A 25,206-nucleotide genomic window follows, 5' to 3' on the forward strand; every position below is an offset into this window, starting at 1 on the left:
GTATGGAAAAACTAAAACCCCATTTCCAGTTTCGCCTCCCACTATTGGCTACGGAGGCGTGATTGGCGCTCAAACCATCCAATGGAATGTCGCCATTGTCGTGTAAGCCCCTCCCCCAGCGCTACCCAGTGGGTAAGTGAACTAGAGCGGATCAAAAACTTGTCGTCAACACGCTTAATAACCCCGCTCGGAGAAGTGGGACATATACTACTGTGTTTTTCTTTCTCTTCCGGAGCCGATTATCTTTTTTTACATCACAGATTTGGTAAATATCATCATTCGAAATCCGTGTATAAGGCTCATTTATTATATAGGAACCATGTGTGTGCTTTATATTCGTTTGAATAAAAGAGGGGAAACATGTGGGCTGGATTTTGAACGTCACCCGGGAAGCGCGTGTCATTAACAAAGACTGAAGAATATCGTTATTTTTTTTTAAATATTTGAAATCCTAACGGTTCTACTTCAACCAGTTTCGAGGAGTCTCAAAGTCTGACTTTTAATGGAGCCGTATTAATTTGACATCTTTTCAATTTCTAATTGTCTTTCTGTGTCTGTTGTTTTTGAAAGTCTCCGAGAACGATAAAGAGAAAGGAAAGATGCCGCTTCTCCACAAAAAGCCGTTCGTGAGGCAGAAACCGCCGGCTGATATCAGACCCGACGAAGAAGTCTTCCTCTGTAAAGTCACACATGAAATCTTCAGGACCTACGAGTAAGTTATTTTCATTTTATCAACTTTTTTTTTTTTTATTCATTTCAACTTCCCCTTTGATGCTAGTCAACAACAGAAGCGCTAGAAACTAACAACAGAAGTGACAGCCCGCTTGAAAGTTTTATTTTTCTTTCTTTAAACAACTAGCAACCTGCATTAATCTTGGTTTTATATTTTAAACAAACTTTACTAATGACCCAACACCCCTGGAGTGAAACAACCTTGAATTGATAAAGACTTAAGGTTCCCCCCTCCATACACCCGGCAGGTGTCAGTTGGAGGCCTTTGCTAGTTAGTTAGCTCAGTTTAGCCAACTAAACCACGGTACAGAGAGCAGACTGAGTGGAATAATTCACAAAACTATCTGTTGACGTGGTATAAGAACTTTAATAGTGCCATATCGCTGGTGGGATGTCTCCAGGAAGCCCCTGTTCATAGGTTTTTGGGGGGTGTTAGCGGAGATGGGACAGACCTCATCAACACACAGGATGTTGTAGCTTAAAACGTGGTCGCTGCTATTGTTAAGTGTGTTAGCCCGATAGAGGCAGGAGTTGTACTGCTCTTTTCATTATGATGTTGATGTCACTTCACATAAGTCCTGTGGAAACTAACTTACTGGTTATGTGGGGCTGGAAAGGGAAATATTATAATGCCCAGTTATGCAGCTATTTGGACCGGTCTAGGAAGTTGTCATTTGTTTTTATAAATGATAACGTTGGGATGATGTATGAAGTAGGATGCATATTATAATTTTACTATAAACTATCATTAGGTTTCTTTACAGTTAGCTCTGCAACTACCAATTACTACCATACCAATAAATGATATACAAAACAGAAAGAACACTGTACAAAACAAAGTAACTAAATACAAAACACTGTAACTAAATGACAACAAAAACAGCTTAAAATGCTTTATGATTATTGTTTTGGCTACTTTTATTATTGATTACTTATGATGATATTCATGACATTGGATTTATTTTAAAATCTAAATGGTCATAAATTGATATACATCTTTATTTTGAGTGTCTATTTATTAAGCTTAAATATGAATGGCATACTAGTTGTTTGTAAGAACTTGAATTAGTAACTGTCATGAAGTTACGAATTCTAACCATTTAGAAATAAAAACCAAAATACTTGCATTGTGCACATTTCAAGTGAATACAGCTTATTAAATTGATGCATGTTGTAGGAGAAATAAAATTATTTTACCCCTTTATAGTGTCAAATGTCTTGAGTTGTCATTGAGATTGGTCCTACGATTCATAAGACTGATATGGGAAGTTTTTTATGTTAGATTTACCAACTACTTGGGCATATAAACTAAAACTAGTCTAACTGGTATTAAGTGTGTGTGCAATTGTGTGTTAATAGAGCTTAAAATAATGTCTCTTTTTGATGACAAATGTCTGTTTGATAAGTTATTACTAATAGCAGGTTTGATTATGACTAACTTTTAAAATTGGGGGAAAAAGATGTGATTGTAAACAAATAGATGTAAAATGTAAACTTTATTTGTTTTACCCAAAACATGAAATTTTACAAGGTCCATTAGTAAGTTTCAGTAGCATGTTCATATCTGTGTAAACCATTAAGGTGTTGGGATAGATAATAACATTACACATTGTGTGTGTTTTTTGTGTGTGTGTGTGTTTTGCCAGTGAATTCTTTGAGAGGACCATTCTGTGTAACAGTCTTGTATGGAGCTGTGCGGTGACAGGGAAGCCCGGCCTGACCTACCAGGAAGCCCTGGATAGTGAGAAGAAAGCCAGACTTAATCTTCAGAAATTTCCCAATGCACTGCTCGTCCCCCTTCTGCACCTGACAGCACTTACACACCGCTCACGTCTGCATGAGATATGCGATGATGTGTACGCTTATGTCAAAGATCGTTTCTTTCCTGGAGAAATAGTGGATGTTGTCACTCGCTCTGGTGCCAGGTGAGAAAATTGTCACTCAACTAATCAACATAAATCACAGTATGCAGTGTAGTGTTTCTGTTACAGGGCATTTCACCTGAGTGCTGACATTTTTGCTGATGTTCATGGAATCAGCTGTGAAACTTTTTATGAAATAATAAGCAATGCTATAAAAAATCTACATGTATTGAAAAAACTTTCGCATATCTGTAATGTTGTTATGTGAACAGTCAGCAGTGAGTAAGATGAGTTTATTCATCACACAGACAAATCTGCTAGCATGCGAATTTGTGAGTCTTTTTTTAATTATTCAACAGAAGAACCATGTTATATGCTGCATATTTTATTGTACAATTCATGTTTATTTTTGTGTGGCACTGAAAATTCAGGCACTACAAGGCTCATTCAATCTGACTTTAAAGTCAGTTTCATCATTTTTGATAATGGGTAAATCTTTGTTCTTGTCTTTTGAATTAAAAAAAAATAGTAATTATTTTTTTTTAATTGAGAATATACAACAATTATGTAGACGATCCACAACTTTATAAGTATGTGAATAGTGATGAACAATAACCCCATATAAAGCACTGTTTTGAAAATACAATGGCTTAACAGAAGAGAAACACCCAGATGTTCATCGGTGTGTCTCCACCCTTGTCGGCCTCCTCTAGACAAAGCTTTTTTGGAACTCTGAAAGTCCTTTGCAGCTCTGTATACAGTACATTATCAAGTCTTCGAAAAGAAGAATGCCAGTCTAGCACAATTAAGAGTCCAGAGAAATAAAGTAAGCCTGTATAAATAATGTATGCCTTTTGTAGGGAGGTTTATCAGAGCTCGGTCCTTTAGGGGATGATCAGAGTCAGCCATCATAAGCTCACCTTGCAATTTGGAGATAACATAAAGTGATAGGGTGGAGCTTAGAGAAGCACCCTGATTGGCTGAACTGGTGCATGAGTTGCACTAGAACTGGCAGAGACAACACGGCGCAGCATGGAGCCCCACTGGTAGACGGGGTGGAGGGGAATTTTTTTTTTTTTTTTTGAAAGACAAGTAGGAAGACCGCTATCTGTGTCTGGCTGAATGCCTGTTCAAACCAAGCATGATAACGATTAAGCTATAGTTCTAAAAATCGTCCTCCATATTAAAGAATAGCAGAGTCCACACTACAACTATAACAATAAAGGATAGAGCATAGAGAAGCATGGAGAAATTGTATCTTTTGAATCATTTTCAGAATTATTTTTTCCAGCTGATGAATGATACCTTGACAGCCAAATTATAATGCATCCTACTATTATGAGCTTGAGAATAAACAGATGATATTGTTCGCTGGTGTCGACACTAATATCATTATCTTTATAGTTATCATTCTTGGTGTGAACAGGGCTCGAGTCTTGCTGTCTGAACCAGTCAGTCAAGTAGATCACTCCCAAACGGCCTGCTTGATTCTATATGTTTGGATTTTTTTTTCAAGTTAGTGATGAGATGTGTTTTCTACATTTTAGATAAATCCAATATTTAAAGAGAAGGAAAATGAATGGCTGTTCTAGTAGCCATAGAGATAGGCTTGCATTTTCACAATTTCTTTATGAACTGTGCTTTTAAAATGGATTGAAAACATTTTACCTGTACACATACTGTTTGTAGTAACATTTCAAGTAAAATACTGGTTCCCAAGCTGTCTGATTAAGTCTAGCTTTCATTCGTTCATCATGTAATGTAAAAAAGTATGTTTTTCATATAAATTAGTTTGTAGTTCACACTTTTTTTTTCTATTTGGAACTTAACCAATTCACACAGATTAGTTTAATCGGTTGTAATATTTCCATGCTCAACAGACAACCCTGCAAAATATTGGATGTTACACCTCCTCATTCCAATGGCACAGTCAACGGCCATGTCAGACATCATATAGAGGGAGATTCGATTGTTATCAGTGACAGTGATGAGGAGCCCACAGTCACTTCTCCCAAAACACCAACTAATGGGTCGGTGCTCAGAACTTCCTTTCTATGAAATGCTTCATATGTTTCCAAATCTAAATTGCATGCTTTATGCTTTTTTGTCTAAAGCAAGAAGAAGAAAGCCACCAGTCCATCTTTATTTAAATACAGAGTTCAGCCTGTCAGCCCAGAGGGTTGTGAAACTTTAGTGGTAAAAGCTTCTCAGATTAGGTGAGATACAGATGTTTTTATTATTTTTTTTAAATAGAGATAAATTCATGAAATGTCATAGATGTATGTTTCTCTTGTTTGTTACTCATTGTAAAGTCTTTCACTAATTTCTCCCTCACCCACTTTTGCATTCTATCATATAGTCGTAAGAAGAGTGTTTTTAGTCGAGATCGATTGAAGCTGCTTCTTAAGCAGCACTGTGAACCAATGAAAGGGACCATCCGACTCAAGGTAAACGCAAAATGAAACAAAATCATTCAGATTGCCTATTTTATTTTATTTTTATTTTTTTCCTTTTCTGGTTACTGTTTTTTTTTTTTTTTTTTTTTTTTTTTCAGCCATCAACAGTTCTAGAATACAAGATAGCCGAACACAGTTTCTCCCACTTCTTCCCGGATGAGCCGCCAGTGTTTGCCTTCAGTCCACCGGGGAAGGGCAGAGGTTGCCGTCCTAATGATACCTCCCCAACAGAGGTGGGTTATTTTGGGCTTAGATGTAATGTTTGCAACTTGGACATCTTCATTCAGGCAATTACAAGTATGGCACACAGGGTTTGCGCTGGTCTTGAAGTCTTAAATTCAGTTGTCAAATTTAAGGCCTTAAAAAGTCTTAAATTGTACAGGAAAGTCTTAATTATAATTTCAAGAGGTCTTAAATTTGGGGACGAAAAGACCAGATTTGCGATATGGCTGAATGTGACGATTAAACTTCAAAAGGCTTCATTAACTTCATTAAATCAACATGAGTGCTGCAGTTCGAAGAAGGGTGCTGTGCTGCTTTGTGTTCTGCTGTTACCAAGGAAACTGTTAGATTCTACCAAACGCTCCACCTGCTGGCAGAATGAATGAGCATTTTCAATAAAACTGTTGTTTTGTTCAGAGTTAAGAACAATACGAAAATTGACTCGTTTTTACCCTGCAAACACGCAGAGCTTTAAATGTGAACTGGTGGATCAATAAGAAGACAATGCATTATAAAAATCTGAAAAGTGTAGTGGTGTTCGACGTGATCTGCGAATCCAGCAAAATTATCGCAATTTGTTTGAACTATTTGTGATTTGATATCCAGTATATCACAAAAATGAAACAAAACGCCTACAGTTTTCAATTTTAAAGTATTATATGTCCCTCGGAGCTGCATTAAAGCATGTGTAAATGATTTAATTTGGTTGGAAAAAGCCCAAATGCAAGAATTTGACTCAAAAGATGGTGCACACTTTTAGAAAAAAATGTCTTAAAGGTAAAAATGGCCATAAAACTAGTTGGAAATGATTAATTTCTATTATTGCTGTGAACTTACACACAGATGAAATGAAAAATATAAAAAAATTCAGGGGGGCAGCTGTTAGCACAATTAGAGATAAGATATCAGCACAATAACACTCTATAGCAAAATATTATGTAATTACCGTTATTGATAAAATCCCAGAAAATGATTGAGAGTTTTTTTGTCTATTGCACACATTTTATATTTAATTGATATAATATTTTATCAATAATAATCGTTAAAGTTAAAATAATAATTAATATTTTTGACTCATCCATTTTCTTTAAAATGGCTTAAAGGCTGAAATGTGAAGTTTAGCATTGTATAAAATGTTTTGTTTTTGTGAAAACTTGTATCTGTAAATTATGCTTTTATCAGTAATTTTACAGTTTAATATGGTACTATAGACATTGCCCAACCCCATTCATATGGTATTAATTTTATTTATGCAGGTCTTAAAAAGGTATTAAATTTGAGCTTAAAAATCCTGCAGAAACCCTGGCCACACACCAATTTTTTCAAGAAATAAAAAAATCAGTCTGATGTGGTTTCTCTGATTTGTTTCCTAATTTTAGATGAATTATGGTGAGGAGAAATTCAAACTGATGCAGCAGAAAGAACAGATGATGGCCATGGGTAAGTTTAAAATGCAAAATCCAAGTTACACACTGACTACACATGTGATATGGTGAATTTTGTAATGCATCTGCATAAATTAGCTGTTTCTTTCCATGGCTTGTTTTATGAAGAAAAATTCAAGAAAGAAAGAGAAGATCTATTTGAGGCCAAAAGGAAAGAAAAAGAGGACAAGGAGAAAAAGAGAGAGGAGATGAAGAGGATATTAGAAGAGGAGAAACATAGGCGGAAAGAGGAGAAGGAACGAATGAGACTTCAGAAAGAGAGGGTGAGTTGGAAGGTTTTTTGTTGTTGTTTTTCAGTGCATATATCATCTCTAGTGTTTGTCACACATTTTTGGTCCTACATATGTCAAAGTAAATAATGCTTATATTTTGTTACATTTGATTAATTATTGCACATGTTATACTTTTGTTTGTTGTTTACGGCTAATTGTAAATGTGCTGCAGGAACGAGAGAAGCTAAAGGAGGAAAAGAAAAAATATGCAGAACGATTAAAGTTATGGAGCAAACCTCGAGAGGACCTGGAGTGTGATGACCTAAAGGTAAACATGCCCTCTCAGTCTATTAAAATCATTTTTGCAGGAACAAGTACATAAGCAGCAGACTAAACACTGTTTTTAAATGTACCTGTCTTTAGGAGCTGCCAAAGCCTCTTCCAGTGAAAACACGTCTTCCTCCAGAGCTATTTGGAGATGCTCTGATGGTGCTTGAGTTCCTGAATGCATTTGGAGAGCTGTTTGATCTAAAGGATGAATTCCCTGATGGTGTAACTCTTGGTAAGAAACACTTACTGCTCATAAATGCGTTACACTCTGAGATATTATGCCATTCCCACTCAGTAAATCTAGCGCAAGTATCTTAAAAACATTCTATTTGTTTTTTCTGCCTTAAATCATAACCCATGTGAATCATGCAGATCAGTAATGGTAAACATTGAGGTTGGTAGGTGTTTCAGGTGATGGTGGTTACTGCATGTTGAATGAAATCATGAAATTGCCTTGGGGGCCGTTCACATATTGCGCCTAAAAAAGTGTGGAAAACGATAGGCGTGCCGCTTTCTCCTTCTTTCCAAAGCGCTCAGGCAGTTGCGCTACTGAGGCGCCTGTCTTTGCTAAGCAATCATGACACGATCTCTCCATGAAACGAGGACATTTCAGCAAAGGATAAATGGATTTGCAGCACTAAAAATCGCTTGCAGTAGCTTTGCTACTAAATTTATTTCAAAATGACAATCCATATATAGCTATGGTCAGCTGTTCCTTCATCTTGGCTGAGCTTTCAAAGTTGTTACGGGAAAGGATGAAGCTGATTGGTTAGTTCTTGTCACATGACCTGCGGTGTGCTTGCGGCTCTCTGAAAAGTAGAGGTGTTTTTAACTCGACGCGTTGCGGACATGCCTGGACCGCGTCGCTTCCATTATGAGCGTGCACACCACGCGCCTACATTGAAAATAACGAACTTGAGCGCGCAAAAGACGCGATATGTGAACGGCCCCTTAAGCAGTTAACTAAAACGGTTAAAAAGGTAATGTTTTCTAAACACTTCATGGATGGAATGGTACTGAGACCACTGAATAAGTGCGTGGTACCATCTGCAGGACAGTTAAAAGGGTTCAAGTGGTTCAGATTGCCAATGATAGTAGAATAAAAATCTTGCAGAAACCCTGATAACAACTCTATTAATACTTTTACTATATTTTATATATGTTATTAATTATTATCATGATTATTAAAGGGAATATACACTTAGAAATCAAAGGGTCATGAACTGAGTGTACTATTAAAATGTACTATTAAAACATCTTGTAAGTTTCAAAGCTCAAAAGTACTGAAACTAAATTCAGAGAACAAGTAATTTGGGAATGTGCCACTTTATGACATAGTGTGGCTAAGCACCATCTCTGCAGGAGAAGATCAACGCCTGTTACTACACCACTGCCTCTTTAGCCCATTGATATGCGCTTGCAGTAAGTGGAGAGGAAACCGAATCATGCTGATGACATTACAAGATTACAAGACACTGTAATGCAAGTTATGAAAAATAGTCTTTGAATTGGCTTCCTTGTGATCCTAACATATCAGACATGCGTGTTGTTGCTTCATGTACCCAAATTAACCCAAATGTCCCATGTTGTTTTCAGAGTGTGTCACGGCAGCGTCCAACTGTTATTTTAATAAGCAAAACTGTTAGCCAATCATAGCAGTGGCATTTACTTGCGAGTCTTGAGTGTGCATCTCCTATAAAAACAATAATAAGTTTTTTTTTCTCTCTCTCTCTTTCTCTCTAGCTGATCACATTGCTTGAATTGATTTTTTTTTTTATTAATTAATTAATTTATTTATTATTTCTTTGGGAGACTTTGAGACTAATTTTTTGGAATGCTCCTAATGAGGGTTGTTGCTGTTTACAGAGGTTCTGGAAGAGGCCTTGGTGGGCTCTGATCCTGAGGGGCCACTCTGTGAACTTCTATTCTTCTTCCTTTCGGCCATATTTCAGGCTTTGGCAGAGGAACAAGAGGAAGTGGCCAAAGACCAGGTGGCTGAAGCGGACACCAAAGGTCAGAGTTACAGAGGTTACAACTAGGGGTGTGCACAAATAGTCAGATATTTTAATATTCAATCTGTAATTATTATTTGAAAAAATAAAAACACTATTTACATTTTACTACCTGTTGCTTTCCTACCTGTTAATGCAGGGAATCCATGTTAAATCTTTAGCATGCAAACTGACTTTCAGTTATAACTAAATGCACTGTTTTTGCGCTGTGGAGTTATGTATGTGATTGCAGAATTTTTTTCAACTAAAAGAAAACCTTGAGATGTAAAATTGTTTTAGATCATTTTTGTGTATAATGCTTAATCATAAGCTTGTTCAGAAATGGTGAAAAAAAACTTGATTATTAAAAAGAATTGTCTTTCTCATTATCATGTAAATCATGCGTCATGTAAATAAATATAGATTTTTTTTTTTATTAGCCCAAATATTCAAACTAAATATTTTGGAAAAATTTGCATCCCTAGTTACAGCTTATTTATAATACAGAGACTAAACGGAAGATATCTCAATTTGGGAAATATTTTGCTTTATTAAAATCTTACAGACAGATATACTTTCTGTAAAAGTAAACAAAAATAAGAAATCGCCACAGCAACTAAAAAAAAAATAAGTTTAAGGTTTTTTTAAAATATTTTATCGATTTGTTAAAAGATTTTCAGCCCATTAGTTCACCTAGCTGACATATGGTTTACCACTACTAGTCCTGAAATGTTATTTTACCTTCAGTATCCTGGCGAGTCAGGTTTGAATGACTGTGGGTTTCATTCTTAGATCTTAGTGAAGCTCTGGAGGATGACGCTGACCCCACACAGTTTGCCATCAGCGCTGTGGCATCTCTTGCTGCTGCCTGGCCACAACTGCACCAAGGTCAGATGTGCCCTGATATATGTCTGTCTTTATGACCACTTAAAGAATTATAACTTTGTGCCTTTATGAATAATATAGACTGTTATAATATATACTTTCAGTAAATTCAAACAACCAGTGGAACCATGTTTCTTCTTTCTCTTTCACAGGCTGTAGTCTGAAGCAGTTGGATCTGGACAGCTGTACTCTCTCTGAGATTCTGAGGCTGCATATCCTGGCATCGGGGGCAGATTGCATGTCCACCAATGCAAAGTTTCGCTACCAGAAGCAGGGGGGGTTTGGCTCCACAGATGACCCCTGTGTGGAGCTGTGTCTGTCAAACCAGTGCCTGCTCAAAAAGCTCTCCTGCATTGCTGTCTATGACCTGCTGCCTGGTTGGTGTTTTTATTTTTTTTATATATTTTTTTTATATACATTGGGGTCCAAAAGTCTGAAAATCTGAGATTGAATTGAGAATTTTTTAGTTTTTCTCATTTTGGGGGGAAATAAATTAATAAAAAAAATTAACATTTTAGGATTTTGCACAGTCTAATTTTGTTACATGTGTGTTCAGGAGAGAAGCTAAAGATCCTCCATTCTTTGTGTGGAAAACTGCTGACTTTGGTATCTACAAGAGACTTTATAGAAGACAATGCAGACGAGCAGAGATCTGCCAAGCAGGAATTGCGAGAGCTTAAAGCTGAACAGCATCGCAGAGAACGAGAAGAAGCTGCAGAGAGGTACGGCATGGAGTCTGGGTAGCACCATATTTTAGACCGAAATGAAAACAAGGCTGTAAGGGATAGAAGTACAACACGTTCAATGAATGTTCTGTTGTTTTACAACATACTGATTTTTTTTTTAAGCTGATAAAACATGATCTAGGACTTTTATACGCTTGGTTTCCACTCGCTTTAAATGTAATATGGCATTAAACCTGACTATGGTCTATCACATAGACTTGTGCTTAGAAACCAATAGTTGCACCACCTTATTTCAGGGTTCGAAAAAGAAAGGAGGAGAAGCTAAGGGAACAGGAGCAGAAATTGAAAGAAAAACATGAAAAACTCAAAGAGGAGGCAAGAAATGGAGACCGTGTTTCAGGGTAAGCTGAACCAATAAACCAATACTCAATCCCTGGGTTTTGGGACAAAGCTTACATTCCAGTCCACATGTTTGATTAAACTTGTTTCTGTCTGTTGGTTGTAGAGAGGAGTTGGACATCAGCACAGAAAGCCAGGAAGGTCATGCTGAGCAAAACACAGAGGATGAGGAGGAGCAACCAACCAAATCTAAGAAATGTATCAGCTTTTAAAATTGTCGGCAGAAATATCATATCAGTTTACTTTAAGAAAAATTCTTGGTCTTATTATAATCGATTTTTCAGTTTAATAAACCTGTAAGTGGTATGAGAAATTTTGAACTTTAAAGGTCACGTTTTTCGTGCTTTTTTGAGGCTTTGATTGTGTTTAAAAAAAGTGAAAAGTGAAGTGACATTCAGCCAAGTATGGTGACCCATACTCAGAATTTGTGCTCTGAATTTAACCCATCCGAAATGCGCACACACACACTGTGAGCACACACCCAGAGCAGTGGGCAGCCATTTATGCTGCAGCGCCCGGGGAGCAGTTGGGGGTTCGATGCCTTGCTCAAGGGCACCTAAGTCGTGGTATTGAAGGTGGAGAGAGAGCTGTTCATGCACTACCCCCACCCACAATTCCCTCCGGCCCGAGACTAGAACTCAGAACCTTTCAATTGGGAGTCCAACCCTCTAACCATTAGGCCACGACTTCCCCTACAGTGTGCAATATAACATGTTCATGTTTCGCGTGTAAAAATTGTGTGTATTTTTCACACAATTTACTTATCTGTATACCGCCGTTTTCACTGTCATAAAAACGGGCTGATGACTTCCTTGTTCTATGAAGTCCCTCCTTCAGAAATATGTAACGAGTTCTGATAGTGCCAGCGGTTCCTGTGTTGTGATTCGACAGCAGTTTAGCGCAGGTTGCCCTCCTGGAAACGTGATTTGGGCTAGTTTTGGACTAGTTATGAGAAGCAAGTGGGCAGGATTTGTTTTGAAAACCTGGCAATTCTGATCTGAACGCATGTGCTGGAGATGTACCTCTAATCACAGAACGCCTTTACTGACGAGATGCGCATGGAAAACACATTACATTTTTTGCATAGCCCTAACATCTAGTTAACAAAGCTAAACAGCATTGCCCTTTCTGTAATAAGTTACAGAAACTGTTAAACGTACCAACTTAAATAATAAAATACACTTACCGGTTGTGGTCCATAAACAGTGCCTACAGGGTAACAAAGGGTAACAAAGAGGGAACTGCTCCATCTTTCAGGAATAATCTTTGTGCGAATCCGGCATTAAACTGATTGAGATTGGGAGGCTTTCCTCAGCAAAATGTGCTGCACATAGTTTTACATGTGGATTATAATTTCGGGAACCAAGTTAAACATAAATTGTAACCATTCATCTCAAAGTACAGCGTCCCTGGGAAGCCCAAACAAAGATGATTGGACTCTGAGATGAAAATAACAGCGTTTCAACGACATGGCGACAAACGCAACTCTTCCTCTTCTCCGTCGGAGCACAACAAGACCACGTCCCCTTTTTGTGTAATCCTGTGGGCGGAGGTTAGTCAAAAAACATTCCAGTGACGTCATTACTGCAGGAAGTAGAGGGATGTAGTCCAAACAGGTCGTTCGATGTAAGCGAATTCTGTTAAATAAAATATCTCTCTTGGCATTGAACTTTCAGCCTTAGAATTTTACAGATATTATTTATACTCTTAACAACAACATTACACACTAACAGTTTGAAACATGGGATCACGAAGAACGGGACCTTTAATGATTTATGGTTACATTTATACATTTATATTACATTTTAGCAGTTCTTGCTTGCCCTGAGAAATGGTTGTTAAAATTCTATAACAAATCTATTCATATGTTTTTGTTCTCCAGTAAAGAAAACAGACAACCTCCCGAAAGAGAAACCGGTGGGTGAGGTTGAAATGAAAGAGAGTCTGAGCCCAGAGGAGTTACAGCAACAGCAGCTCAAAGAGAAAGAACTCCTGGAGCGCATTCAGAAAGCTATGGCCTGCACCTACATCCTGCCTCTCGGCCGAGACCGCCTTTATCGCCGCTACTGGATTTTTCCTGCTGCCGGGGCACTGTTTGTCGAGGAAGACTTCTTTGGCCTGACAGAGGACATGCTAGATCCCCGTCCTACTCCCGAACCTAAAATAGAAGCGCTTTCCTCAACTGAGAGCCCTGTTAAGACCGATGCCATCACTGAGGACCCAATGCTGGTCCAGAATACCTCACCGCCAGTCAACCGGCCTAATCAGTGGTTCTTCTACAGCACACCTGAGGAGGTAGAGCAGCTTATAGAGGCTCTAAACCCTCGTGGAAACAGAGAGAGCAGCCTTAAAGAGACACTTCTGCAGGAGAAGGAGCACATTGTTCAGCTGATGGATAGCAAAGCTGTTCAGCGTTACCATTACTCAGGTACTATGGGATTTTTTAAAGAACATCAGGCCAGACATCCAAATGCTCGCGCCTATCATTAATCGACCTCAAATATGGTCGACACTAATCCTGTTCTAATGTTAACACTAAAAACTGAACAGCAACACGCTCTCTTGGCGCTCTCTTGCTCTTAAAATGGGCTACTCCATCATTTTTGGTTCTACAGATAAGAGTAGTACATATTTTAAATCTGTGAAGACTACATTTATTTGTGTGCACACACAATAATACAATAAAAACAAACTTAAGTGCTTTTGTAAAATAATGATAGCCAACCGGATGCGCTTTCTTCAGGCTCGGTCTGTGAACTTTAGCGCGATATAAATTGAGTGTGTATATCTTTACCTTACAGACAAAATCTATAGAGTGAAATGTGTACTTTCAAATGAACCAATTCAAATTGAAGACAAATATTCTCCGATTTTGTAATCCATATGAAACATACACAGACGCATCACTACTGCAAAGATGACAGTCAGTGTCACCGACTTCATCTCTTAAACCAAAAACAAAGAAAGCACTAGTTTATCAATTTAATTATTAAAATGTTAATGCAGCCAACTTTCATTGACACATTCATAATCATTAGTCTACTACTTCTGGTGCGCTATGGCAAGCTTTATGATTGCGCTTGAGCGCTTATTTGGCTATAGACTATAAACGTACGATTAGTCGACTAATGCTTCAAATGAATGACTACTGGTCAACCAGAAAAATCCATAGTCGAGGGCAGTTCTACTTTTATATTTATTTATATTATATATAAATTCAGCATTGGTGAGCATAAGAGGGGGAAAAAAATTATTTGTTAATCCAAACAATGTGTCATTTATTGTGCAGATGAATCTCTGCAAGAGACCAAAACCAGCACTTTAAAGCCAAAAGTTGGCCCGTCTTACACACAAAGCACTGTACCTGCTGAGCGCTTCATGGAGAACCGTCTCAGAGATCTACTACTGGATATTGAGGACCGCATCTATCAAGGAACTCTGGGGGCAATTAAAGTATGTTGATTGTATTGACCACATTCCAATGTTGTGACTATTGTATCTCTTACAGTGCGTTGTAGCTTGATCTGGTCAACATCCCCCCTCTTATTTTTATTTTTAATTTATTGGTTGCACTTTATTTTACAGTACGTGTACTAACATGTACTTATAATGTACTTACAGTGTATTTACCTAAGAAAATCCTGGTAATACAAGGGGTAGGGTTAGGTTTAGGGGTAGGTTCAGGGTTAGTACCTAGTTATTACATAGTTATTGTAATTACTATAATAAGTACATAGTATGTACATGAGGAACAGGACTGTAAAAAAGTGCTACCAATTTATTTTTATTTTTTTATTGTGCCTCTGAAAAGGTGATGGACAGAAACTCATGGAGAGTTGCACTGGAAAATGGAAACATTGAACTGCTAAATCCCCAGTCCAAAGGTAACGGGCTGATCAACAGAGAAGAGGAGCCAATGGAGATTTATGAGAATCACGTCAAAGTCAAAGACAGGTTATTTTACTTTAATAGCTGTGTATTTTTATTTCTGTGTTCAAACAGAGTCTGATGTTTGAATCCTCATGTTTAGGTTGCAAGAATTGAAGGCTGAGGGTCAGAGTGCCACGTCCACTGCTGTGAGCACACCACAACCAGTCAATAACATTGTCCACTATTTGGCATATGCTCTTGCACAGATTGAGCAGGGCATAGAGCGCAAGTTCCTGAAAGCTCCTCTAGGTAAGATCTGTTACTTCTATGGTTTCTTCTGAAACTTTGAGGGTATAAGAATGTGTTCCTGAAAACTATATGGATGAGGGATGTCAACGATTATTGATGGTTAATTTAAATTATTTAATTTTGGGAAGGGCTTGAAAACGGAAAAAAATATTCAATGGGTTCACTCTGAGCAAAATCTATATTTTATGTTCCTGTTTCTGCGTTCCTCTGTATTATTACTGTTCCAAAACCGATTCAGGGTTTTTTTTTTTGGTTTTTTTTTGCCTATAATATGCTTAAGGCCCGTTCACACAAAGCACGGTAATCATAAAGATAACGATAAAGTTCTAAAAATCATTCTCCCTATTAAAGAATAGCAGATTCCACACAACAACTATAACGATAAAGGCACAGATAAATTATATCTTTGGAATCACTTTCAGAACGATTTTTTTTTTCCTGATGAATGATTCCTGATGCTAACTAATCAGAATCAATCCTGCTGTAATGAGCTCGAGAATTTAATGCAGGAGACGCGCGTCTGCTTAGAATACACAGATAATATTGTTCGGTGGTGTGGACACTAATATTGTTATCTTTATAGTAATCTTTATAGTTATCGTTCTTGGTGTGAATGCAATGCAGCAGCATCTTTTCTAGATTTTGGAAATAATGTAGGCTAAAATGCCTGTAGGATAAAGCAAAATGTTTACAAACATTATAAACACAGTTATTAGTTTCTCTCCAAAACAAATACTCTAAAGTTAAGGCTATGTGTTTAGGCTATAAAAAACATCAATCCAGAAACAAATTAACTTTGAAGAGAAAATGATGCCTTCCTCTCTCATTTGGCATAAATGTACAACTGGAATTCATGATCGGTTGACAGCAAATTTCAAATATTAAATGGAACAACAAAATAGCATTAATGGCCATCTCAAATTTTTCTGTTTGGAACCATAAAATCGTATTTAGTTTCATTTAAAGGAACACTCCACCGTTTTTTTAAATAGGGCTTATTCACATTATTTCCTACATTTAGATAGGTGGGCAAATGCATTTTTGTGTCAGTGCATGCATCGTTTTAGTTTGACTGGGTCGGCGTTAGCTTAGCTTAGCATAATGAATGGAATCCTTTGTTGCCAGCTAGCATGGCCTGAGTAAAAGTGATCAAAAAAAAAAAAACCCCACCTGAATACTTCTTGTGGCCTGCGTATTCACAACGAGTACAAATAGCGATCCAGATTAACACTAGGCGATTTCCTAGGCAGATATTGACTTGGGACTATATTATGGGGAAGCACAGGCGAAGCACTGCTGCTTAGGCGAAGCACTGCTACTTCGGCGCAGAGATATCACGCAACACATGAAATCCCACGACTTCCGTCAACATACCGGCATGAATAGTAGCTGCCTGGCTATTTTCCTTACAGTACACGAATGGCGATGAACATGGCTGATTTTGAGAGAGACGAAGAGGGTGACTTCTCAGACAGTCAAGAACCAGAAACATACCTATTTGAACCAGAGTTTACATAAGACGAGCTGCGTGCTTTGGAAATAGAACGACAGGAGGAGGAGGTTGCGATCGCTCAACAGCCTGAGGACGTGAGGATGAGAGCCAACATGAACTGGTGGTGTGAATGTGGGGGAATATGCCAATCTATGCCGACGGAAATAGAGTGTCTGTGCTGTAGAGAGTGGGACATGTTTTTGCCATTGATGACCAGGCTCAACACGTCAGATCAACATGAGCGTGCCCGAAGTTGTGTCACATCTACAGAGGATTTCACGGCGCTGATCCATTCTGCAGTACTCAATTTTTTTTCCGGTGTGACAAAGTGAACTGGAAAAAACGCCCCACGCCGAATGGACCAAATGGACAGCTGTCCACAGAGTAAGTGATTATTTTAATCACGACGCATGTATAGATCGACCCATATTATACCTGTATTCACATAGAGTTTATGTTTTCATGTGTTGCGTGATATCTCTGCGCCGAAGTAGCAGTGCTTCGCCTAAGCAGCAGTGCTTCGCCTGTGCTTCCCCATAATATAGTCCCAAGTCAATATCTGCCTAGAAAATCACCTAGTGTTAATCTGGATCGCTATTTGTACTCATTGTGAATATGCAGGCCACAAGAAGTAATTAGGTGGGGTTTTTTTTTAATTTTTTGATCACTTTTACTCAGGCCATGCTAGCTGGCAACAAAGGATTCCATTCATTGAGCTAAGCTAAGCTAACGCCGACCCAGTCAAACCAAAACAATGCATGCACTGACACAAAAATGCATTTGCCCACCTATCTAAATGCAGGAAATAATGTGAATAAGCCCCATTTCAAAAAACGGTGGAGTGTTCCTTTAATGTTGTTCCTTAAACCATGATTTTGCTAAAATGAGAGAACAAATTAACAAAGCGAATTCTTAATTCATGGCCATGAAATCTTTAATTTGCGTATGCTATAATAACGAATGCAGTTTGTGTTCGGTGGATGTTCTCCAAAATGGCGCCAATATCGGCCCGATATTTCAAATATATACAAATGACAAATATCGGCCCAATATATCGGTCGACCTCTACACAGATGCATTTTGCAGCATTAAGGTTAATGCAGATGCATTTGCAGCATTAAGGTTATTAATTGATCATAATTAGGGATGCACCGAAATGAAAATTCTTGGCCGAAACCGAAAACCGAAAAAGAGAAAACCAAGGCCGAAAACCGAAACACCGAAATAAATTATGCCAATTATTAGTACCATTGCATTTATTGCTATGACCGTGTACTAACTTTACTAAAATTAAGACATTGCAATTGCATAAATTAATATTAAAGTTTCAAAGATAATTACAATTACATAACTTATTAAAAAAAAACCATAAAAATACATAATTACAAATGATGTAAATATTTATTAAGCACATTGCAACAATGCACAGTATAAAATAAAATTCAAACTAAAAATTTATCCCACTCATGTGTATATTTCATAATAATGTACAGGCCTACTGGCCTGCAGAAAGGTTTTAAAATGAACAGTTCTCTCATAAAAACAAAGTGCATTTAGGTGAAGTGCATTTGAAATTTTTCTATGTAGGACTAGAAAGTGCATTACTTATCCAGTTGGCAAGACTGTTATCACTTCTGGGGATGGGGACTTCAGACAGATAACCATCTAGCTGTTGAGCAGTTGAGCTTGTCATCTGCCTGACATTTGAGAAATATTTGAGAGAGTGTATTTAAATAGGGCCAGGGCATAAATAAACATTTTTATCAAATTAAAGCAGAAATCTAGCAGAAAATCTAGCATAAATATGGCTACAATCTGATATTATGTATGTATATATGTTTGTGTGTGTGTATAAGAACAAAATAGCCAACTTATTATTATTATTTGAGGCACTTTCTTTCCACTGAACATATCAGACAAGGATGGTGCATGCCACTCATCTGGTGCAGAGACCAGTCTTTTTTCTGCGCTCTGATCTGTCTCCTGCGTTTGGCGCTTCTCCGTCTCCACGCGGGTTCTTCGCATCCAGCGCGGCCTGGATCATTTCTCGTGCGCGCTGCCTTATTTCCGCATCCAAGTAATGGTCTTTATAACCTGGATCAAGCACATTCGCGATGAAGTGCCGAAAGGATCCGAAAAGATCTCAGTGAGACGTGTGCTAACAGACTCTATAAGACTGTACTTTTCTTTGTTTTTACTTCGTGGTCCGTCTTAATCTCTTTGTTAGGAGACGCTTTAGTGCTGCGAATAAAGGAATACGAAGAGAGAGAATGTTCTCACTGGTGTTAAGTGAATGTCGCGGGGAGCTCGTGGTGTTGCTATGCAGGTGCACGTGCAGGTTGCGGTTTCTGTTTGCGTCATCACAACATTTCGGCCGTGTTGTTTCGGTGATAAAAGTCTATCGGCCGAAAACCGAAAAGGCCATTTTCGGCCGAAAATTTTCGGTGGCCGAAATTTCGGTGCATCCCTAATCATAATTTAAACTACGATCGATCATGGGAATTATTGAATATTGACATCCCTAAATGCAAAGGAGTTGGATGGAAACCTGGCTTGTCTGCATCAAACCATGCTTCCGAACAAATGTAAGTCACTGTTCTGGGCAGCTCCAGGACAGCTGTCTCCCAGGACTGTTGTTGAATCTTCCAAAAGTTTGGCTTGGGCAGCACTTTTCACCGCACCAATAACACGGGGCTGCCCGTCGACATGCCTGACTTTAAATCGGCGCTACTAAACACTGATATCGGCCAATGCCGATATATTAAAAAATGACAAATATCGGCCGACCTCTACACAGACGCATTTTGCAGCATTAAGGTTAATGATTAATTGGTTAATTCTTAATTTAAACTCGAGCATGGAAATTATTGAAAATTTACATCCCTAATTTGGACTATTGTTTTGTTTGTAGAAATGTTTTTTTCATTTTTAATTCATTGATTTCTAATTGTTTTGGTTTTAATCAGGTGATGAGGATACCAAGAAAGACCAGAAGTTGAAGAAAAAGGACAAAAAGAAAGATGACGACCAGTCCAGCGAGAAAGATGGTAAATCTTATTTACCAAAAAAAAACTTTTCAAAAAGCGTTTTCCCTTTTAAAGGGGTCATATGATGCGATTTAAAGTTTTCCTTTCTCTTTGGAGTGTCATTCACGCTTAGTGAATGGATAGGATTCATAAAGTTGCAAAGGCTGAAGTCTAAAACCCAAATAGATATTCTTTAGACTTAAGATATTCTTAAGTTAAGACTCGTCCATAACCTCCTAAAACGCCTAGTCCCCACATGTCTACATCACTGTGTGGGAAGATTTGCATAACATGGCCCAAATGTTCACGTAAAGAAAGAAGGCATAACTTTTCTTGCTGTAGTATTGTTACCATTGTTTTTCACAATGCACTGGATAGCTGGCCAAGCATAGCACACCTCCCTTTTCAAGACGATGAGCTTTGTACGTCGCACATAGAGAACCAATAATGTACAGTATCTGGAAAATGTTTTTTTTTTTTTTTTTTTTTTTTTTTTTTTATATAACCTTAAACCGCATAAGCACATTTCATCACACCAAATACACAAAATAATGGGGTTTTTTTTAGCGACGTCATATGACCCCTTTAACACATTGTTTTAAATTACAAGTTCTAAACCTGTTTTCCTCAACAGATGGCAGTGAAAGTGGACGGCAGGTGAAAACTGTGCAAGAACGCTGGCGTGAGTCTTTGTTGTCCTGCTCCAGCTTGTCGCAGGTTTTCTTGCATCTTTCCACACTTGAGCGCAGCATAGTCTGGGCCAAATCCATCCTCAATGCCCGCTGTAAGGTGTGTCGAAGGAAAGGAGACGCTGAGAACATGCTTCTATGTGACGCCTGTGACAGAGGCTATCATATTTTCTGTGTTCGGCCAAAACTGAAGGTAAGAACCATAGTTTTTGAAAGGTTTGATTCAGTTGAAGCTTATTACTTGTTATTTTTCATAAACCCTGAATTGCCATGCAGATATAAAAGGGTACTCCACTCCAAAATAAAAGATTTCCAAACCTGTAAAAGCTTTTTTTCATCTTCCAAAAAAGATATTTTGGATGAAAACCGTGAGGTTTGTGTCTGCCCCATAGACTGCCAAGTAAAATTAAACTGTCAAGGTCCAGAAAAGTATGAAAGACATCATCTGAATAGTCCATCTGCCATCAGTGGTTCAACCGTAAGGTTATGAAGCAACTAGAATCCTTTTTTTACGTGAAGAAAAAAATAACAACTTTATTCAACAATTTGTCTAATGTCTTTTCACATCAAGGTAGCACCATTTCGGAGAATATCTGCTGTGCTGCACTAATGCACTGTTTTCATTCAAATCAGTGTAAATAATAAATACACGTAGAAAACATATCTTTGTGTCACAGGTGACACAATAGCGTATGCAGTTTGTGTTCAGTGTATACTCTCCAAAATGGCTCTGTGGTGATGCGGAGAGACACCGAGGAGACAAATTGTTGAATAAAGTCATTATTTTGGTTTTATTATTGGTCATATTTTGAAAATGATCCGAATAAATGGTGGTTGAGTTCACAATGCTGTGTGAACTCAACCAATCAGCATGTTTAGTGCCCAAGTCCTGGCCCCGAAGGTTTCTGGAACTTTGAAAAAGTACTACCTCGCCAGCAGGGACTTTCTGAGGGGCATTTTTTTTACCCAGAACTTTTAGTTCCTGGTTCCTGTGGTGGAAACACACAGAGTACCAGCCCAAAGTCCCTAGTTCCTGGTTAAGTTCCAGAGGTGGAAACGTGGCTTTAGATACTCTTCTGGACCTTGACATTGTAATTTACTTGCCAGTCAATGGGAAAAGCCTCCCTGTTTTCATCCAGTATATCTTAAATTGTATTCCAAAGACAAATAAAGCTTTTAAGGGTTTGGAGCTACATGGGGGTTAGTGATTTAATGACACTATTTTCATTTTTTGGTGGATTATCCCTTTAAGGTGTGTATGTATAAACAAACACATGCAGCCAAGGATAAAATAGACATGCATATCAGCAATCTGTTAATAAATTGCTTATTTACTTGTAAATAGAAAACCTCTTAAACTTCTTGAAAGTTTGGATTATTCCTTCATTTGATTTACAGGCTGTTCCCTCTGAAGACTGGTTCTGTCCTGAATGCCATCCCAAACAGCGTTCCCACAGGATCAACTCCCGTCAGCGTTCCTCTATTGACTCTGAAGAAGAAATGGAGGATGAGGAGGAGTCTGAACAAGAGGAAGAAGAATCAGAAGAGGAAGAAGAGGAGTCAGAAGAAGAACAGTCAGAGGAGGAAGAGTTAGTGGACTACGATTTTTCTTTATTTTGCTTTTGTTTTTTTTGCCATTTACTTATTAAATCCGGAAAGATATCATGAACATTGTTTTTTTTTTCTTGTTTATTTAACAGTGTGCCCAAGAAGGCTGCTGTCAAACTGCCTCCACGTAGCAATAAAGGAGGTCGTTTGAACACCAGATCAAAACAGGCTGAATCAAGTCATTCCACTCCTCGCTCACAGCAGAGCACACCCAAACAGAACCAGTCTGCTAATAAAGGAGGCTCCAAAAACTCAGGGAAGAAGTCCACCCCAGTATCCAATGGCAAGCCCCCTCCCCGGGCAGGAAGCCGCTCCAGTGCTCGTCTTAGCCTAGAGGTGCTCGCTGCTAATGGCACAACCAAATCCAACCAGTCCAGTCCTACAGCAGAGAATAACTCTAGGGACTCTAGGAAGAGACCCAGTACTGGTAAGGAGTGTCCATAAATTCATGCGCACATACACGCATTAAATAAATCAGCTTAAAGGAAATTAATTTACTGCATCACATCAAATTAGGATGGCTAAAATAAAATAAACAAAAATAAAAAAGGTAATTATGACTTGCCTCAGTCACAAATAATACTCTGCCATGAAATAATAGAAATAATAATAATAATCTCACAGTTCTTACTATTTTTTGTGTAATGGCAAGTTTATAGATCACTATTCTGTCTTTTTTTCCCCTCAGAATTCAGTTTGTATTTCACAGTTGTAAATTATAAACTTGTAAATTCCATCTTGCAATTTTTTCCTCACAATTCTGACATCTCACAAGTCTTTTAATGTTTCCAGAACAGAATAAAAAAGAAAGGGACTTCTTAGGATTGGAGTTAATTACATGATTAATCTTTAACTAAATGCAGACACTTGTTCATTTCCTCTGAGACTTCTTGTTCCTATCTCATCTATTGTGGTTTGCCACTGTTTCTCCAGCAGAGGTCTCCCCAAAAGCCAAGGTCGTTTTGGCTCCAGCCACCACTTCATCCAATCGTCGAAGCTCAGGGAGAAACTTAGGCGTCCACGAGCTGTCAGCCTGTGAGCTGCTCACTGTGGACCTGGTCAGACATGAGGACAGCTGGCCTTTCAAGAAACTGGTATCCAGAACTCAGGTAGTGCATTTAGAAGTTACCGTCTATAACAAGGTCATAGAGCTTCAATTCTTGGTTTACGACCAGCTGTACTCCTAAATCTGTGCAGTTGTTAAGTGACATCTCACTTTTATAGTTTTACACCTGAGGCATTATTTTCATGGTTTTAATCACTACTTTTATTGCACATATTTCCAGGTGCCTGATTACTATGACATAATCAAAAAACCCATCGCCTTGAGCACAATCAGGGAAAAGGTTAACAACTGTGAATATCAAACTGCTGGTAAGTCAGTCATTTTGTTTTGTTGAAGCAAGGATTAAATTAAACTAGTTTTCACACAAGTCTATATTTAACTTTAAGGTTTTCAGCTTCACCAGTTCAAAACCGTCTGATTTAAGAATCGTTTTATTAAGTTTAATTAACTTTGGAAAGCGTTTGGAAGATGCTTTCATACAAATCGACTTGCTTCACATCTTAAGTACACATTGCATCTAAGTGGGGATGGAATTGAAGGTTTTTTCTACACTAATTGCCTTTTCAAAAACAGAAATATCCACTTGAGTAAATGTAATTTGGAATGAACCTTACCTGAACCCCTTTAATGGCTTGAAAGAGTCGTACAACATAAATCATTGCTAAATGTTATTCTTTTGTGTTAATCTTATAGTGGAGTATATCGATGATGTGGAGCTCATGTTTTCCAACTGTCTGGAGTACAACTCTCGCAACACCAACGAAGCAAAGGCCGGTCTACGGCTCCAGGCCTTCTTCCATTCTGAGCTTCAGAGACTCGGCCTGGCTGAACGCATGACTCCTCCACAGAAACGGTCACGGATGTAAACGGAAGCCCATCTTCCACACAAACACACCAACTGGCCGAGACTAAAGACCAGTTCATAATCTGGTGTCTAATTATGTTGTTCTGTGGCATTTGTGGAATGTTCATGAACATTCCAGTGTGGTGTGAAGAAAATTCTACATTGCTCTTGTGAGTGCAAGCAAAACGGCATATCAAGCGGCATTTATCTTCACAGCCAGTGACAGGACTGTAAATCGGCCTTTAATCCTATGGAGCAAAGAATAAGTCCTTCACTAGCGGGAGAAAGGAAAAACAACTGTGCTGTGAATTAAAAAAAAACAACAAAAAAAAAACATTTACATTGTTTTCTAAAAGGTTTTTTTGCGTTCAAACATTAACTCAGGACAGAAAGCATTGTGTCTTTGTCTGCAGTTTCAAAATGGTGCATTTTTATTTTATTTTTTGTACTTCAACTGCGTTTCTAGACTACTATTGTGTATAGATTTTTACAGACCCGAGTCTTCTATTTTGATGATAAATTAAGTCTCACAGCTCAAAGGAACAATCAGAATTTGTTTTGTAGTTGTATAGATTAACTCGGTTCTTTCGTTCAGGTCCCTATCGCTTGCATAAACACTAAGTAGGAACCAAAACATCCCATTTTGTTGCTTCCCCTTTCAGTTTTTGGTTATTTATTATTAGATTTAGGTATAATTTGTTTGCTTTATTTATATAATTGTCTTTATAGGTTATGTCCCCCATCACCCTTCTCTTTCAGAAAGATGTATGATTCAATTTTCTTTTCATGGGTCTTAAGATTCATATTACTCAGTGTAATTTTTTTTTATGAATGTAAAATAAATTTTGTTCGTATTTGGCTTGACCACTTTTTTTTCATTACTGATTTTCAGGTATGCATAAACTACGTTTCTGAGTTAGGGGCACTTTAATATAATAATATTGTATTAAATTGTAACAGGTTGTCAACTGATGTGCCTGAAACTACTAATGAAGAAGGTAATTTATGATGAATATTTGTTTTTACTAATTATTATCTGGTTTAAAATACAACTGCAAGATATTGCTCTTATATAGAGTAAA

General features: G+C 37.9%; 1 protein-coding gene across 2 annotated transcripts; it reads left to right on the forward strand.

Annotated features, from left to right (window-relative positions):
- Positions 1 to 64: 64 nt before the first annotated feature.
- LOC113060953 (bromodomain adjacent to zinc finger domain protein 1A-like) lies at positions 65 to 24,988 on the forward strand. 2 transcript variants are annotated; one of them, XM_026230218.1, is made up of 28 exons: positions 65 to 265; positions 571 to 712; positions 2,379 to 2,657; positions 4,475 to 4,624; positions 4,709 to 4,810; positions 4,954 to 5,041; positions 5,149 to 5,283; positions 6,652 to 6,712; positions 6,826 to 6,980; positions 7,162 to 7,257; positions 7,353 to 7,491; positions 9,126 to 9,272; positions 10,043 to 10,138; positions 10,288 to 10,512; positions 10,692 to 10,857; positions 11,118 to 11,222; positions 11,327 to 11,418; positions 13,103 to 13,648; positions 14,510 to 14,673; positions 15,032 to 15,174; positions 15,251 to 15,399; positions 19,858 to 19,938; positions 20,552 to 20,799; positions 22,005 to 22,195; positions 22,307 to 22,641; positions 23,148 to 23,323; positions 23,501 to 23,588; positions 23,974 to 24,988. In XM_026230218.1, the coding sequence occupies exons 1-28, from the start codon at positions 82 to 84 to the stop codon at positions 24,144 to 24,146; spliced, it is 4,656 nt and encodes a 1,551-aa protein (XP_026086003.1). In that variant the 5' UTR covers positions 65 to 81; the 3' UTR covers positions 24,147 to 24,988. The 2 variants fall into 2 exon arrangements, with proteins under 2 accessions (XP_026086003.1, XP_026086004.1); XM_026230219.1 differs by having other exon boundaries at positions 66 to 265; positions 23,151 to 23,323.
- Positions 24,989 to 25,206: the final 218 nt, after the last annotated feature.

Source organism: Carassius auratus, chromosome 42, assembly GCF_003368295.1.
Source record: "Carassius auratus strain Wakin chromosome 42, ASM336829v1, whole genome shotgun sequence".
In the NCBI taxonomy this organism is placed as follows: Eukaryota; Metazoa; Chordata; class Actinopteri; order Cypriniformes; family Cyprinidae; genus Carassius; species Carassius auratus.